We start from the raw sequence: 19,247 nt of genomic DNA, 5'->3' as shown, positions 1-19,247 counted from the left end.
CAAAGATTTAACAAATAAATGGAATATAGATGAGTAAGATTTCCATACGACTATAACAAAAAAAAAACACATGATTACAGACGATCTATGGAAATCAGAAATTTGTTGTGCACGCAGAGAAATGTATCGTAAAAATTACCCTAAATTTTATGGTAATTTGGTGACACTGCAGGGTGACGGTAAAAATTACTATACGCATTGTAAAAAATACTATACACATTGTTGAATTTACTGAACTGCATAATTATTTTTACTCTAATTTCACCCTAAAAATTACTATGCAGTTTAGTAAATTCAACAATGTGTATAGTATTTTTTACAATGCGTATAGTAATTTTTACCGTCACCCTGCAGTGTCACCAAATTACCATAAAATTTAGAGTAATTTTTACTATACATTTCTTCGCATGTGGGCACAAAGTGCATCGAGATCCATTTTTTATTGATCTTCATTTTCATTCATATAATTAAATTTAATCGTTAAAAATTATGATTAATTTAGAAAAACAAGAAAAAAGCTTGAAAGAAATGACAAAGTCTTGATTATCAGTTTAATTAATAGACTGTTTCAAAATACTCCTACTATATTTGGTGATAGTAGTTTCCGTTGGAGATTCAAGATAAAATGAATAGTTAATTTTGAGTGAAACAATACTTTACTTATCTCTAATCTACATTTCAACCGCATTTCAGAACCTTAAGAATCAGTTTTCAAATGTCACAGGAGCTAAGGATTCTCTTCTGCATCTATGAACATGCAAATTCACCCGTCAGACGGGGGCGTGTAAAAGGTATATATTGAAGAGGTCAAAGTCGGCTCATTACCGGCAATTGTTGCGACTGGCACCCTGGGGTGCTATGCCGCTACGTTAGTCCACAGTTCCATGACAACGAAATTTAATTGCTCGATCAATCATTATTTTCGTCAGTTTCTGATACTATCTTCAATCTTTTTTCTTCGTCTATTCATCATTAAACTAGTGAAATCACATTCTTATCTACTATTTAACTTTTAAAAACAAACAAAAACATTTTTATCAACAACACATTGTTCTAATTGTTAATTACACAAACATAATATTTGTACTATTTATTCGTTAATTTCATTCGCAAGTTAACTTTTTCTCTGTTTATTCGAGTATACGAGCGTTATATAGGAAAATAAAAAATCGTATGGTGCAACACGACACTTTATTCTGATATATCGGCGGACGCAGCGTGCGGCGAATATATATCGGCAAGATTAATCGAGTCAAAAACTCGCGTTTGTTACAAAGTACGCCGCCCCGCCGGGACAAAAACCCATGCGTTCTGGAAGGAACTTTCAGACCCGTGTTCTAACGTCACTTGTCTCCAGGATACACCCACGCCATCAGATTTCAAATTCTTTTTTAAAGACACTTTAATAAGACTAAATTTGTATTTATTTACTTCAATAAATTATTAAATTATTAATTGAAATCAACAATCAAAAATAAATACTATTGAAGTAAAATTACCACACTTAGTGAAAATTCCACTGTCAACAAGTCACATTTTTTTTTAATTAATAAAATCAAACCTTTGAATAGTTGCAATGGAATATTTTTTCAGAATTGACGTGGTAATATTTTTATTGATTCAATTCTGATGGTTACTCTGAATAATTCATTGCTTCACTGAATTGATTATTTTTTTTTTACGATCCATGGTGTATCGGAAGGTAAGAATTAATGTAATGTCACTTTAATTTATCTAACTTGCCTTAATCTTGAACCAAATATTAAAATACATTTCATTAAATTCAATGAAATATTTTATTGTGAATATTTTAGATTCTTTCTATCGATTAAATGCACATTTGTTCTTAGTGTGTTCTAAAAATATTTTTTATCAGGTCATTCATAGGTTCTCCATGAGTAAGTTGAAAGAACACTTCAGTACATCATTTTGGAAGTATTTTTTAAAAACAATTAATTGTTGATACCTTGATGCATCAAACATTTATCTCAATTATTAATTTTTAAAGTAGAAAAAAAATCATATGCATCAATACTTGAAGAAAAATGTATAATAATCCATAAAAACAATAAACTTCATTTACAATACATTAGTATCTGCCTTCTTGACAATTTGAAATTGATAGCTCTCCAAGCAAACAATTTAAGTTCATTTTGAAATAGACAACGATTAGATTACAATTGAATAATGATAAGGTGTGAAAAATGACTATACCTGTGATCATCAAGGTCTAATCACTTCAACTCCGTGCCATTACACCTATTACTCTTTTTATTGATGTTTTAGCCGCGTAGTAATCTAATATTGGTTGATGTATAGGGTGTAACGATGGGGAACCTGATAGCAAAGGTCGTAACACCAGGGGTCTGGATACGATATTTACAATTTTAATCATCAACTCTGCATGAGATTCCCTAGACTTTCTTTATCGTTTCATTTTTTTTTCTCTTATCGTTCTTATCCTTCTAGATTGTATCATTGCATCTCTGCCTTTAACTTGAATCGAAATATTGTTATTAAATTCATTTTTATTTTTTTTTTTTGAAAAATAAATTTTTGAAGAATGTGAATCAATCATTCTTCATAACAAGAAAATTATATAGGAATGTTTGCAGCAAAAATGAAAAGAAAAAATTTATAATGATATATAAGAAACATTCTTGGAGTATTCATGATGACACTTCTAGATAAATCAATTAAAAAAAATTTTTACAAATATTTCAATTATAAAATTTATTAGAATCATTCTATTTCTAGCTTTCAACATCACCATAGCAGATTTAATAGATAATGTAGTTGTTGAAAAAAAAAATTATTCATTATTGTAATTAGCTGATAAACAAAAAATAGTATATTTCACACCTAGGGAGGAAAAGTAGACTAGCTCAAACCACATGTAAAATTACAACCCGAGCCGAAGGCGAGGGGGGTAAACATGTGGTTTAAGCTTGTCTAATTGTCCTCCTTAGGGCTGAATATAATTTTTCGTCATACCTGAGTGGAAAGTTCAACCCCTCTCCAATGGAAAAGTGAACTTTCCGCGCAGGCATGACGAAAAAGAATTTATTAATGAACGTAAAAGTATTGTCAAGTAATAAACTTTTAATTCCAGTAAATAAGAAATCAAGTTTAAAATAATAATAAAACCTTCTTTAGCTATTTCATGAGAATTTACAAACTTATTACAAAGAATGAAGTACTCAGCTACCAAGCAATTTTCTCAAGTATCCAACGACACGTGCTCTATGTGGCGTCTGACAAGCAGTACAGAGTTAGTGAGGAAGAGCCAATGAGTTCGAGGTTAAGCATGCGTGCAAATATACTTAAAAGAAGAAGAAAGGGCAAACGTGCAAGCTGGAATGAGGTATGGTCGTTCTTTCGCTTTTATGGGGATACCATTGCTTGCGTCAGATACTTGAGGATACCAAGTTGGTGTTATGTAGCTGCTTCTCAAGGTATTTTCCAAGACGTGTAATCGTACAAGTTAAGCGGCTTAATTAGCCACTGGTATGTAGACAAGTGGCGCCATTCTTGCTTCAACCACTGATACAACACTCAAAGAAGGTTTTATTATTTTTAGAACATCCAGAGGTATTTTATAACCAATTATTTACGTGTGCCTAATCTTAATTAAACTTGATTTGATTTCTCTCTATCTATTCTCTATGACTGTATCAACTGTTTTTCTTATCTTTTTACCTAATTAATCCCAAGACTATTATCAAGTTTTATGTTGTGAAGACGAGCGGTTATGAATTTTTTTGACAATTAGAATATGATCTAGCAAGTAAACCTTCATCTCTTGAACAAAATGAAACAAATAAACCACGAAATTCAGCAAACAGTGGATAATTCTATTTTATCACTCCCAAAGTTACTCAATATGCAATATAAAAACATGTTATCAAAAGGTATTCACAGTCTGTAAACGTGTAGAGGATTTACAAGAGTTTCTTCAACACAACTGAGTAAGAAGTGAAACAAGAGAAGAAAGAAGCTATAAGGCCTGGGGGTCCTCCCATGGGAAGGAGTGACCAGGGTTATCTTCACTCGTGGAAATGAGTGGCAGATACTTGACGGGTGCCATGGCCCTGCGGGGAATCCTGAGGGTGCAGTATACTAGAGTACCACCTTAGACTGCCGAAGAAGCACCACTTACCACTCCTTCATGCCCAAAAGCTCTTGTTCTTTTGCTGTTCACTCAACTCAATAATCCATCAAGTGTGAATTTCAACAACGTCATTATCATCTACATAACTGTTATTGTAATTATAAGTTAGATTTAATTATATATTACCAAATTTGTCACTCCAGAATGAGCTTCTTCATGTTCACATTGCAGCATTATGTTGCATGATTATCATTGAATTATACTTTCATATGAGTTTCATAGATGGATATATTCAATTATTAATTGAATAGCGAATTGCTATTTTTAATAAGAAATATCTAAACAAATTAGTGGTAATTAACTACAAGAGTAATATATCGATGTCAGTAATGAATGCTTTGAAAAGGTTCTCTGTCATTTAGGAAACCGACTTTCGAAATATGCATATGAAAGTTGGTATTAATTATGAATGAAGTGATGGAGTAAGTTTAGCACAGTTATATTAATATGATAAATTGATCATTGTATATAAAATATGTCATTAAAGTATCAAAGTTTAAAAAGTATCTTTGATCGTTAAGTAGAAATACTCCAAAATCTGAATGAAGAAACCTAACAATTTATAAATTCCAGTTTGCACACTTTCATGATGAACAGCATATGGTTAAATGAACATCCAACACTGGGGCATTGACCATGACTGGAGGCAGTACTTTATTCAGTAATTACTACACAAATCTTGAAGGAGTTAAAATTAATGAGGAAGTAAGAGCTTTGAAATGTTCACATCATTTGAATATTCCACATCCTAGTTTAGATTTAAAATAGTAAAACTAATCATCAAGTATTGAATCAAGGCTAAATAAATATTATAGATTTGAAAATAAAATTAAAGTGATAATTATTCAAAAAATGATCATCACCTTGAACTAGAGATAATTAGCTGTCATCGCAAGCTTCTTTTGCATGAGGACGTCTCACAAAAGTACCGATTACATGCTGTCCATTTGTCTACTCTGGTGAAGAAGTCATGCGGGAAATGTCTTGAGAAAGGGAAAAAGAGATATGGAGGCAACCTTGGCATAGCCTGGAGGAAAATTCGCCAACATTGATGTTATGTAGCTCTTAAAATGTGTTGCCTCAACCCTAAATGCTTTCGAGCACAGGCACATGTGCCTTGAGTATATTTATGTATCCGTAGGAGTCGCGTCAGTCGAGTCCCAGTACCGGGTAATGGAGGGTCAAAGGTCAGCCGCGCCGCCAACGCTTAAGGGGTCTTGAGGGGTACAGGAGGCGTATGGAATATATACGTTATATTGTGGTATGGCGGGGGTGGATGAGGAGGTGAGTGGAGACGAAGGAAGATCGTTAAGGGTGGGGTTGGTAGTGCGATATGCCTTGAAACCGTGGGAACATGTGTAGACCCACGCGTCCAACTAACCCCTACTTTCGTTCATGGAGGATGAGGAAAAGAGGTATCTTCTGCGTTCCATTCTTAGGCCCATCCTAAAAGTCTTCGTCTCCGTTTTGCGGAACAATCTAACCTTTCATTATACAATCCGTCGTCCATGGCTCCAGATTGCATTGATTGATCAGTGAATTAAAATTACGCTCAAGGTGGCACCATGGTACAATCCATCTCCAAGGTTTTTGTTTTATTATTCATGAGTCTTCTCATTAAATTATCGTGCTGGTGACCGAGTTTTTTTTCAACTATCCATTTTATTGTTTTTTTATTCAGATATTGGTATCAACAAGTGGAATAAAATTCATTTTAAATTCCACTTAAACGCCCAGTATGCTTTTTATTCTTTGAAAGTCATGTTTTAAACATTTTGTCATTCAAACATATTTTTTAAATTAAAATTTATTATTAATAATCAACTTTTATTGAATAAATGTAAATTATGATTTTTAAATCATTATAAATAATTGATTGCTGTTATAAAATATTAAATAGGAGATTTTTTAGTTTTAGGAACATTGAAAAATGATTCAGAAGTCAGTAGTGATTTAAAAATGGAAAAGAATGATTTTCCAGAGGATTTCAAATACTTTTATAAAGTCGTAACAACTTTTTTATCAGCTACTTTGGATTCCTCCGATGGGTAGATGTGTTCTTGGTGGTTGGATAAACGCACGATGAAATATGGCGCACGAACGGCGACGTCTCAACGCGCATACCTATCCGTTCAAAGTAAAAAAGACATGGTGGAAGAATAAGAGGATCCCCCGCAGCTGAGCGCGTGCCTTGAGGGTATTTTTGATAGTGGGGAAATGCAGTCACGACGAAGATTCACACGATAAATAATTGACTCAGAAAAACAAAAGAAATTGAGCAATCAATAATTATTCTATATGTCTAATTAGTCATTAAAGTTCTAGGTATTAAATATAATTGAATGTACATTTTATTAATCATTTTTTTTCACACTGAAAAAATCTTAGATAATTTTATTGTTTCTTTACACGAACGAAGTTTAATTCTCTTGAAATTAATTACTGACTTTAGTTAATAATCATTCAAAGTTATATCCAATGTGCAACGACGAATAAATGACAGGCTAAATCGACAATCACTGTCATACAAATGATGAGTTACGAGCCGTTAATCTGCAGGTATAGACGAGAAACTATTGAGTACAAGTTTGTTGCAAATAACTTTGTAATATCATCGTAAATACCGGTGATAATTATTTTTCTATGTGATTTATCAATGTCAATAATGAAAATAGTTTAGTGAAAAATAGATATCAGTAAACTTACTTCTAAAAGAAAAATCGTTATTTGTTTTCGAACAATTATTTTGTTAATTATCCTAATCAAAGGCCTTTGAATTAAATAATTACATCATTGTTGAATTTTTTGCAGGTAAAAGTAAGTTGGAATGACATAGATAAAGAGAAATAAATATATAAAAACAATTGAATTGTTAAATAAAAGAACTCAGAGGCAAATAATTTGGGTTCAATATTTATAACAGTCTTATATATCTTATAGACTCATTCAGTATCATAACATTTTTTTAAGTTTAACAATCATTAAATTAAATTTTCAAACGACTCTGTTATTGGGACAAATTTACCTGCCCAAAATTTGACAACAACTCAATTAAAATTGTCATAAACTCTTTGAAACAAATCCTTTGAATGAAAATTATCAGGAATGAAGTGATTAAAAAGGAAATTTTCCAGCAAAATAAGCAAGACCAAAACAAAATGCAGAAATTTCATGGCCAAATTACTTTAGACGTTTTGAGAACTAATCTGTGCATTATCCTTAAGGCATTAGTATCCTCCAATTATTCTGTTACGCGACGGCAGGTAGTATAAACGTTTTTTTGTTGCTGATGATTTTTTCTGCAGCAAAGGCAGTTTTGAGCTTAGCCAAAGGCCAAAAGAGGACCGCACCCGTCACGCCTACTCTCCACAGAGTTTCTTTTTTCGCACAGCCACATTTCTTTAGAGTGAGAAAAATAAGAAGACGTTGGTTAAGAAGAAAACGAAATAGATCAATAAAGGAGACTGTGTAGTTGTTTGCTCCAATTTAAAGTGGTTCCCACGAGTGTAAGTCAAATAACGCGCGAATTATGACGCATCGAGTGATTACCGGAAAGTTCTATAGGTGGCAGCAGCTAGCGGAATTCCCTACTCCTTATTGCGTGGGTGTCAAGACAAATTTACATAAACTGTGATGTTCAATCGGTAATAAAGATTTTGCAGGGATTCTTATTTTTTCTGCTACTGAAAATTTACCATTGTACCTACTGGAAATTAAAATAATCATTATTAAAATTATCTTAACGATAAAAATTAAGAAGAAATGTGTAAATTTATACTTTCGACATTTTTTACAGTAATAAAATACTTGAGAATAAATTAAAGTTAATATGGTTGAAAATTATTGGAAAAAAGGTTTTGTTTAGTCTTGAAAGGTGCTTATTACAGTAGATTAAAATGTGTGGGACTTCTGGATTAATGTATAAGAGATTAGTGGCATAGAAAATAAAAAAAAGATTATCATTTTTTCTAGAGATCGAGGCTTGAGTTTAAAATACACTACTAAATAATAGTAGGGCCCTAGAAATGTGTCTACAATATGAACATCGATGAGCTCGAGAGAGAATCGAAAGACGTTTACCTAATTGCCGGTCACAAAAAACCGCGCACCGCCCTAACCACAGGCTAAAAATCTGCTCGGGCTTTATGAGTTCTCCGCATTCAAGTGTCTGGCTTGCTATCTTTGTATCTTTTTCAATACTTTCATTAGAAATCGGTCATTGATATCAGTATTTTACTGTCACCACACTGTAAATCTCAGTTTTCCAAAATGCATTATTTTAATGTGAAAAAATGTGTGTAATATGACGTCACCCATTTGATTAATATTGTAGTCACTTTTTACACACTTAGATCTGCGTTAAAAATGACTACAATGTTAATCAAATGAGTAACATCATATTTAATACGTTTAAAGTGTTTAATAATTAAACACTTCAGTGATAACAATATTGAACACCATAAATAAACGATAGCATTTTGGTAAACAACAAAAGCGTTTAAAACTCGGCAAAATTACTGAGAATGATAAATATTTAAAAATTGATAAAATAATGGACTTTGTATAGAAAATAAAATTTAGAAAAAAATATTGAAAAAAGAATGACTCGATAACATTTTGATGTTTCGTTGTGCAAAGGGGCGTGATTGACGCGCGGCATGGCGCCGCGAGGGTAAAAAAAAATGCATCACTCTAGTATCCCCAGCGATACAACTCCTGGAATTTGACCCCCGAGCCTCTGTGGGACCCGGTCTCGAGGTCGCAGCCATTCAGTGACCCTTTAGATAAGACCCACGCCCTAATAAGAGGGTACACACATGTTGTTCAGGTCCCGACCCGAACAATCTGAATCCGCGATGCTAACCTGAATACTCTGTAGTTAACATTTTAGAACTTGAACGCCGTCTGGATCACTTGAGACCCACAGGGTGAGACGCTTAAGCCCTTAGGACATTCCAACAGAAATAACAGTATTCTCTCCCACACCAGTTTCAAAAGAAGATTAAAAAAACACTCACCAAATTGTCATTATTTTAAATCTTCTCTACGGTGTTCAATGAATTGTCATTCTCTTTTCTGTGGTTAATTCTGTAAAAAAAAAGGTGATGTCTGTATTAAACATTGGTCATTAGAGTAATTTTGGTATTAGATATTTTTGATGATAAATTCAAGCAGTAATTAATTTATTTAATGCGTTATTATTGCTTAGAAAAAAGGTATTCTTTCAAGAGTCAAATACATCAATTTATCCTTACGTTATTTATCATAATTATTGTAATTATTTTTTTCTGGTAAATTTCTAGCTTTAGCTCATCATAAATCTATATTATATACTTGTCTAAAAATTCCAACACAATAGGAAGCTAAATAATGTTGTGCCAAAACAAATCATTAAGAGGATCCACATCTGTACGATTATTAACTATTAAAACTACTCAGTTATTTTCCTGGTCATTTTCAGGATGCGTTTTTGTCTGAAGGATAATAATAATGACTAATGGATGAGAGGACGATTAAACAATTATGATAGTTTAGATGAAAGAGATCTAGATTGACGCTGAAGAAATATAGATACTTTTGCAAAAAAAGGCGTGGAATCCATTTATCTCATTTTTTCGTTACCTGCTAAACCTTTGACTTGTCTTCCCTCTGTAGTTTACGTCAAAAAATGAGTCATCTATTAATAGAAAAAATTTAATAAGAGTGATATACAATTGCATTGTTAATTATTGACAAATTATATGATTTATCTTTACAATAAATATTTTATTCAGCGATCAAATCTAATGAGATTTGGTGATAGTAATGTTGAACAATTATTGAACAATGGAATGAATATTTTACCATGTATTTATGATTAAAGTCCTATCAACTATAATTTTATTAGTAATGTATTTGTAATTTGTCGTAATGTACTTTATAATTGATAAAAAAGAGTATTCGGAATAAAGATTGAATATTAGATGAATTTCTAGTTAATCATTTTTATAAATTGTTATTAAATATTACAACATTTAGCTTCTACATTATAATCTACATTGATCTTCAGCATCAAGAATCCATGTAATAGAAAAAAAAAATTAACTGATTTTGGAATGTTTTTTTTTTTAAATATAATTTTTTAAAGAACTTATTAACATTGCATATTTTTAATTCAAGTGTTTTATTGCAATACACTGAAAGTGTTCAATGTGGCGTCACTTGTTTAAATAATATTGTTACTCTTTAAAACTCTTTCAAGTGTACTAAAAATGTCTTCAATGTTAATTCAATGAGTGATGCATTCGAACACTTTTGGTGTATTGTAATAAAACACTAAGATTTACTACGTAAGTAATTAAAAATTTACTCAAATTGCTTAACTTAATTGAAATAATAAATTATTTATCTGTAAACCACAATGAAATGAAACTTTAACATTTTTTTATAGTTTCATTTAAATATTATTTAAATCATTTATTTTTGCTTAAATAATGTCTTTCGATTTCGTATTAAATTAATTAATTGAATAGATCATTCTTAGATTAAACTAAAATTTGATACAAGCAATTAAATTTGCATTACTATCCATTATTTAATCTTCTTTATTCCCAGTCTTAATTGATAAATTGCTAGAACTCGACTAGGATAAAGTTACAAGTGATGAAAGTTTACTAAAATTTTTTGGTATTTACGTCTTATCGTTAATACAATATGAGACATAAAACACATTTGATAACATAATAATCACCCATAGCATACACAAATTGGTAACTGTATATGTCTAGAAATGTACTTTGATCTTTAAACATTTATTATTATTTTTTTATTGTATGGATTTTTTAAATTTTTTCTGCACACTTTGCATTGACACTTTAATTTATAAATCCATAATTGAGAACTCTAATATAACTACTACTATTCCTTCTGAAGGAGAAAAAAAAGGCAATACAATCTTTCTCCATAAACTCATACAATAAAAACTAAGTAAACTTAAATCTGTCTAATAACTCTCCATTCATTAAGTATTAGTTTACTTTATTATTGTTAACTGTATTTTATGTAAAGCTTTATGCTTTTCAACTTCCTACATTATCTGAGAACTGTACAATCTTATATTTATATTTACAAAGCCTAAATTAGTGGTAACACCTTACAACAAAGAATTTCGAAAGTGGATAAAGAATAGGTAGTGAAATAAAGAAGTGATAAAAATAAGTAGACCTTCAACGAAAGGGCCTTATATGTACAGTGTGGGTGGTCTTGAGTTGACAAAACGCCAGACAAGGCCCTCTTTTTTTCGAGGGTCAGCTATTATTTACAGGTCATTGAAAATGTAAGAAACCTAAGAAAACATGGAAAATAAATTTTCAAAGATGCACTCAGCTAAGAAAATGCTAATTAATTTTCCAATCGAGATCTTGTTCTTCTATCATTCAGAGAAAAAGAATAAGATAAAAAAGTATTCAATAAATTCTAAATGCACTATTTTTTACATCAATTTGTCAATAACAAAAAAATTAAGAATATGTAGGGAAAAAAAATATATTTTAAAAAAGTCTTGTAAGTTTAAATGAGTGGATGGTAACATAATTTATTCTTGAATCTCAGCAAAATATTTTTGTTAATATTCAAATAACTATTCGTTATATTAATAAATACTTGTTTTTTTTTTTTTATAATACTACATTTATCATATAGTAAAATTTTAAAGAGTCTAATAATGACATAATTTAGATATTATTAATGACTTTGAATTAAGAATAATTATTTGTTTATCTAAAACATAATTTGCACAGACTTTTTCATTTAAAACATAATAAATAAGTGAATAAAATAACATAAAGTAAATCCTAAAGTAAAACGTAAATATATACAGTTTGGTGACGTTTAACGACGTTCTGGTCGCTGTGGATTCATTCATTCATTCATCATCAAGCTCAGTCATTCTCTAAATAATTCAATAGGACCTATTGTAAATAAATCTACGATTTAAGTACTTTCCAAATATTTCAACACTCTTATTCCCCTCATTCATTCTTTTATCCTCTCATGCACTAGTTTCGCTATTCTATTCAATAATACTATAAACATTTAAATTAGCTATATTTGTAGAACGCAGCCTAATTGATTAGCTAACAAATCATCAGCTTTAACGTCTCATTATATCTGCTATGGTGAATCCAAGTTTTTGTGTTTTTGAAGGACTTTCAATGTTTATTAAAGCTTCTGTGGTAGGTCCTGTGTGGTTTGGAACTGATGTTCTTGGAGAATGTGAAATTTCAGAAACGTGAGAGTCTATTCGCAGATCTTGAGGTACATCTGTGTGTATCATAAGATGAGTTTTAAGATTGCTGCGCTGATTGAAGCTTCGTGAACATACAGGACATTTGTGTGGTGATTCTTCCATGTGAAGGATTTTATGAACAGCCAATGTCCTGCTTTGACAAAATCCTTTCCCACATTCATTGCATTTGAAAGGCTTTTCTTTACTATGGATATACCTAAAATAATAAAACATACATTAATTTGATTCAGCAATTCATCATTCATTAGTATTATTGAAAAAAGAACAAAATCTTTACCGATGATCTCTAAGGTGATCCTGACGTCTGAAAGCCTTTCCACAGATATCACACGAATATGGTCTTTCATCAGTATGAGTTCTCTCATGAATCAATAGATTGTAGCTCTTGGTGAACTGTCGATTACAGAATTTACAGATGAATTGTTTTTTTGGTCGCTGACCCGGCAGCCTTCTTGTGAGGAAAGATGCTGGTGGAGGTATAGAGAGTCCAGAGTGCATAGGATGTCCTGTGGGTGTATGATGATGAGGTGATGTTTGAGAGCAACATCTACCAGCAGCCATAAGAGCAGCACCTCTCAACCAATGATCGAAAAAGGTGGCATGATATCCTGGATGTGCTGAATGAGGACTTGGATGTCCCATAGGCAATTGCCCTGGAATCTGAGTCCTCATCCACCTAGATGGTGAACTTAAAGCTGTATGTAAACCAGAAGGTGGTGTATGAGGTGGCGTTAGAGGCTCCATCTTCGTTGTTTCCATCATTGTTGTTAAATAAATACACTTTATCACTTCAATGAACCTTCGCTATCACTGTTATTCACTAATATTTAACAAATATTTCCAATGTCTGTGGCTGAACGAAGATCGATAACAAAATTGTCAACGATCTCTCTTGTTCGTATTGATATTGAACAAGGAATAAACTATCACAACTGTTAAAATATCAATAAATCAGTTAAATACTGGCCATAATTAAATCTAATGTTGAAGAAAAAAATGGCATAAATTCTCAAAATAAACTCATAATCATCATCAGCTTGAACACAATGGCAAAAATGTAGAGAAAAAATGTTGTATCTTTCAATGTGAGTTTCGAAGCAATACTGAAGAGAAAGAAAAGTTTCAGACATCAGTTCAGCAGACACCAGCAGTCAGAGCTCCTCCTCCTGTTGCCTGAGTTGAGCTCCCGGTTGGGCGCACAACTTCCACAGGGGCGGAGCTTCTGAAACGTTCTTTGCCCCTTCAGGCGTCGCGACGCTACCCCAGCAGACGTCGTGAGCCCCAGCTTGAGGCTCCCACGCGTCTGGATGCCTTTTCTCTTTGTCGGCAACCCCACCTGTGTGTATGTGTCTCTTTGAGACCACTATTATCAATCTTCTAGTCGCAATATTTAGAGATAAATATACCTTTCATCATATTTCTCATGATAAGACGTGTGTATTTTTGTACACTACATATTATTCTATGAATCGTTTTACCGTTTACGTAACGATGATGAACTCGTAAAACTTCTTCGAATTGGATAACATTTAGCTTCTCAATTTATTTATTATTTTTTATTTTGTTTTAATTACTTAATGAATCGTTGGACGTTAATAGTAAACAAATAAAAGGGAATTTCTCATGAATTAATAGAGATAAATGTTAATTTTTATAATAATTAACCACGTCAATCAAGTTTTTATACAATGTTTATGACATAAACTGATAGTTGTCGTCTACTTGGAAACGTGTCCCGAGTAGTATGATTATGATTGTTCAATAAAAGAGTGATTAATGCATAGATATATAATTTATATTGTTCTTATAATACTGGTAATTGTTTTTATCATTCAGATTCTGTTGAAAATAAAACAATTTAAAAAGATAAAAAGTCATTTAGATTATTTTTGAGTAAATTGACTACTTTTTTTTTGTTTCATAAAATAGGTTGGATCTATGTTAAGTAAACTGCAATTGACATCATCACGATGTGGTGGATAATAAAAATTAATCATCAACTTTATCAAAGCTGCTAAGAACTTTTTAATAAAAAATCATTTAAACCAGATGTCAAGAGTATCAAGTTGTATTAAGTCATCAAGACCAGCAGCCTCTATTTTTTTTGCTTCATCATCGATAATCTGTTAATTTTTTAAGTTAACGATAAAGCAATTAAATTTTAAAATAATTAAAATTATTCGAATTAACTGAATTGTCTGTAAAATAAAACATTTAACATCTTTACACAATTTTTTACTTTAAATTCCCAACAATAAGAAATGTCATTTTCTCATAGCTTGGAACAGCATAAAAATCATCAACAATAGAATTTTAAAGAACTTTGACTTTATTATGGTTGTTAATCATTATTTGTAATATATTTAATAGTAACTCGTGTCGATCAATTTTTTCTTTAACATTTGACACACTTCTTACATTACTTTTTATATATATTACTGGTTCGATTAGTCATACTCATGTAAATGTTGAGCAAATGATAAGTCAAAAGCGACATAATGTAGTAAAACCATACACAAATATGATAAAAATTACATTATGCGATCATAAATAATTTGTAAATCGTTTCAACTAATGACTAGCAATACGTACTCTCCACAATACTATTGTCACTCTGATGCGTATGCATACATGCAAGTTATTAACACGAGTATATAAATAAAATGCACACTTTTGTGTCCTTTTACAAATTGAAAACATTAAAAATAGTTAAAGTTTCAAGTGTACTGATATCTTAAAGTATTTTCAGTCACATAAATAAATAATTATTTGATTTTTTTGATAATTTATTAGACCGAATAAGCAAGCTGTTGATATCTAATATCCTACTCAAGTGTTGAAAGTGTTTACATGAATGGTTTTCTTTAAATTTAATTTATGATTGATGGATAAATATTCAAAAGAGGAAATCATTTCAAAATAGTAAAATATTGTCGATCAATGCTTGATCGGTAAATTTTGTTTACTTTTATTTACTCATCTTTAGGTTTCGTTTAGGTTTATTTATTCTTTTCTAATACGAATGTATATATTCACATGTCCACAATAAAATTTATTTTATTTATTTATCAATAAATAAAAAGTTCTCAGCTTTAACGTTCATAATTACATGTGTCGGTGATGAAAAAGAAACTGTCGACACATAAAACGGTGTCATTTATTGTGTAATTGCTAATGCATAAAATCGAAGCATTTTTTAATAATGAAAATAGTAATCTTTGAAGATAGATGAGCAAAAAAGTGATATCAAAAGATAAAAAGAAACAAATGGGATGGAATTATCCATTCGATTGTGATGTGAAAATTTCTGATGTTATCTATGTGTATGTGTATTTACATACACAACAAAATTTAACTATTTTGAATAACACAGATAACCATGGCGCCAGTCTAGCGCAATCTCGAGAATCGCTTAGCATACAAAGACAAATATAATGGTGGAGATGGGGATGCCAGGATTGCGCGTGCCTCCAGGCAAGGGATGTTAATTCACTTTCAAGCTCCATCAGACAGACACTTTACTATCCCCTCCTTCAATCTTTTCCGCTTTTCTCTGTGTCAGTTTGTTGTAGAACATTTTAGTGTATTTTTCGGTGTAAATAATTCATTCCAATTTTGTTTTGCCATCTTCGTATTGTATGGACTTTTATATTTTTAAATAACAATCCAATATATTCTTGATGATTGTTATAATTTTTTTCTTATATATTTATTGCAGTTTCATGGAAAATATGAGCTTGGAGAGATAATTTGCAATAAATTACAGCAGTAAAGAGGTTACTATTGAGGTGCTAAATTTGCATTTACTTATTAACTGGTAATACAGTTTTATAATGTGATCTCTTTAAGAGCTCATGTAAAACAATAAATTTTTAATTAATAGTTCTCAAAAATGAGAGACAAAATTGTATTGAAATTTTTATTATAAAAAACAAATCAAATATTAAAATTTTAAGAAATTTCTATCCTAGAATAAACACTCCAACTTCCTTAAATACTATTAGAAGAATTTGAAAAAATTCGTTCAATTTTTTGTTAGGAATTTCCTTTCATTAACTTTTTAGTTTTCACTATACAAGTGAAGAAAACAGATTTCAATCAAGTGTTATTCCTGCAAATTCAAAAAAATTTAAGTGTTTAATTATTAAACACTTCGATTGGCAGTAATACCTTGAGTCATGATTTTTATTTATTAATAATTACTAAAAAAAATGTTCAAAGTCTCTATAACACTTTAAATTCGTGTTTAAAAATTAAACACTTGAAATGTTTTATTTCTAAACACTCGAATTTGTTAAGATTTGCAGTGATTGCAATATAAAATTTAAAGATCCTTCAATTCGAAATAAAAAATTTTTATTATTAAAAATGATTGAAACAGAATGAATAATTGTCTCCATATTTCATCAATGATTAGATGAGGATGAAAAGTTAACTTCTAATAGATGGTACGAGCTTCAAAGTAATAACTGTAAAATATATTATTTATGCATGTAATCAAATTGGTTATCAATTCTCATTTAATTTGGTATTGTGTCTAGTTAACTACATAATACTCGGAGGCTCATTTGTCTTGTCTTGAATTTATTATGTTAAAAAATGCACACATTAAAAGTTTCATAAGAGGAATATAAGAGGCGAGAATACAAGTCTCACACGGGAGTCTCAGTTACACCTGGACATCCAGCTGTGAAATGTTGTTGATGCATAATGAGATTACTAGCAGCGGCATTTTGTAAAGCAATGTATATAAACATACTTTTCGGTACTCAAGGGATCTCAATAAAAAGCACTTATATGTGAAGAAGATGTATGGAATAAAAAAAAAATGATGTTTAACAAAAAAGAAATCATGTTCAATTAGGCTTGTTGCCTCTTTAGAGGCACTACTTAACAACATATCAGTTAGCTGATTGATTTTTATTAACATCTTTTTCTCTTTTGGTCCAACGTATTGAAACCATGCATCAATAATGTTGTAATACCACCAACATCCAAGATATTTTTTTCTCTTTATTATTAAATTATTTATTTTTAATAATCATTGAGTAGTCTCTTGCTACTTTATAAATAAAATAAAAAAATTATTTGCCCTTCATGTAATTTAAAATGCCAGGCGATTTAAATAACCAGACAGCATGCTATAACTACTTTATGAAGACATGTGTCAAGTTAATCTTATTAAAACATTTTTATCATTTATTTAATTAGAGAAAAAGTAGTCAAAATAGGAGATGGAATAAAAAGTTAGCTGATAAAATGATATGAGTGACTAATTACTTTTTTCACGAGAAATTAAGGTAGATGTGTGTATAAAAAAAAAGAAGAAACGTGTGTGCGTTTATCAAGAGTTAATCTAAATGAGCAAGTGCTAAGAGGAATCTTACCAAGATACTTGAAGTTTAAGTGGTATTCCAGTATTCCTTTCTTTCTTTTATTTATCATTCAATGATTTAATAGATATTTTTTTAATTTCTTCTATAGATTGTTCTTCGAAAAGATGATTTATATTAAGGTTGAAAATTCATCTGAATGTATTGATGAGAGGTAAATAATTGTGAACAAAGTATTTCTTTTCTGTCATGGTAATTCATTTTTAAAGTGTTCGTGTCGTCGGAAATAAAAAATTTCAAAAAGGAAAGATGCATTGGCATAAACTTCTAACAAATTTGCCTGCTTATTTTATTTTTTTATTGACTAGTAGGAGTCGTACAATTGACAGAAGTAAAAAAGTAAGCAGGAAGCAGAATGAGGGGGAAAGGTTCTAGGTGAAGGCTGCTTATAAAACATGAAAATTGGTAATATTTTTACCAGCTACTCTTCTGCCTGATTTTTAAATTTTCTACTTTTCCACATAGTTTGTATTACCAACAAATACAACAACTCGATTTTTTTTTTTATTAGTTACCTTTTCCGTCATTCAGGTAGCGAAGGGTTTCTTTAGCTATTAAATGTTGAAAGCTATTAAAAAAAATAAAACAGAAAATTCGGCCAACAATTCGAGCTTTGTCAATGCCATAAAATACTTTTAAAATATTTTTCTATGTAAAAATGAACAATCTAGACTTTTTATCACAAAGTTTACTTTTTAATGATTCACGACTAGTTTTTTACAAATTCGTTTCGCCATGAAAAAATTTCCATTTTTTGCATCTTCTTCTTTAAGTTAGATTTTTTTTATTTAACTAAAAAATTAAACATCCGTCGAATATTTGAAAGAATTTCGACCTTTGAACACTATTCAATTATCAGTATCATATCTCTAATAAACTTAAATGATGAAGAATAAAAAAGACTCGCTACTGCGTAGTTCTTAAAATAATAAACATAAATTCATAAAATATTATATATTGTTTGTTGGATTAAAGTTTACTAACTCACTTACAATTGTGTATTTTTGAACCTATATAATCTCACTGTATAATCTGATCCTGAAATTTAAGCTAACACTAAGACGCTCTTTCAATCCCAAAGTACATTTCTAAACAATACTCTAATCACGTCATATTATTTCACAGACATTATTTTTGTCAAATTTCTTCTAACAAATAATTATTTACGTCATAAATGTTTGAGTGAAAAATTATCTTTTCTTTATTTTGTTTTTTTCTAATGTTAGAAAATTGTTTTTAATTTCTTAATAAAAATTTTTCAAGATAGATATTTTAATTAATGTCTCAATAAACGCAATAATATTTTCTATTGATTGTTTTCCTTTCATTTAATTTGATTGATGTAAAATAAAATAATGGTATTAGTATTTTATTTCGATAATTGAGATAAATTTTA

At 30.4% G+C, this 19,247-nt stretch overlaps 1 protein-coding gene across 1 annotated transcript; it reads right to left on the bottom strand.

The window, feature by feature from the left end:
- Positions 1–10,067: 10,067 nt before the first annotated feature.
- LOC118071852 (protein odd-skipped-like) lies at positions 10,068–13,547 on the bottom strand. Its single transcript, XM_035091304.1, has 2 exons — positions 12,736–13,547; positions 10,068–12,654 (listed from the first exon to the last, which is right to left on the bottom strand). Exons 1-2 carry the CDS (start codon positions 13,218–13,220, stop codon positions 12,303–12,305), a joined length of 837 nt encoding a protein of 278 aa, XP_034947195.1. The 5' UTR covers positions 13,221–13,547; the 3' UTR covers positions 10,068–12,302.
- Positions 13,548–19,247: the final 5,700 nt, after the last annotated feature.

The sequence above is a fragment of the Chelonus insularis genome, unplaced genomic scaffold, assembly GCF_013357705.1.
Source record: "Chelonus insularis isolate UGA/USDA-ARS -01 unplaced genomic scaffold, ASM1335770v1 contig_88_pilon, whole genome shotgun sequence".
In the NCBI taxonomy this organism is placed as follows: Eukaryota; Metazoa; Arthropoda; class Insecta; order Hymenoptera; family Braconidae; genus Chelonus; species Chelonus insularis.
Note: the sequence above shows the minus strand (reverse complement) of the source record. Positions and strands in the feature narration are given on the sequence as shown.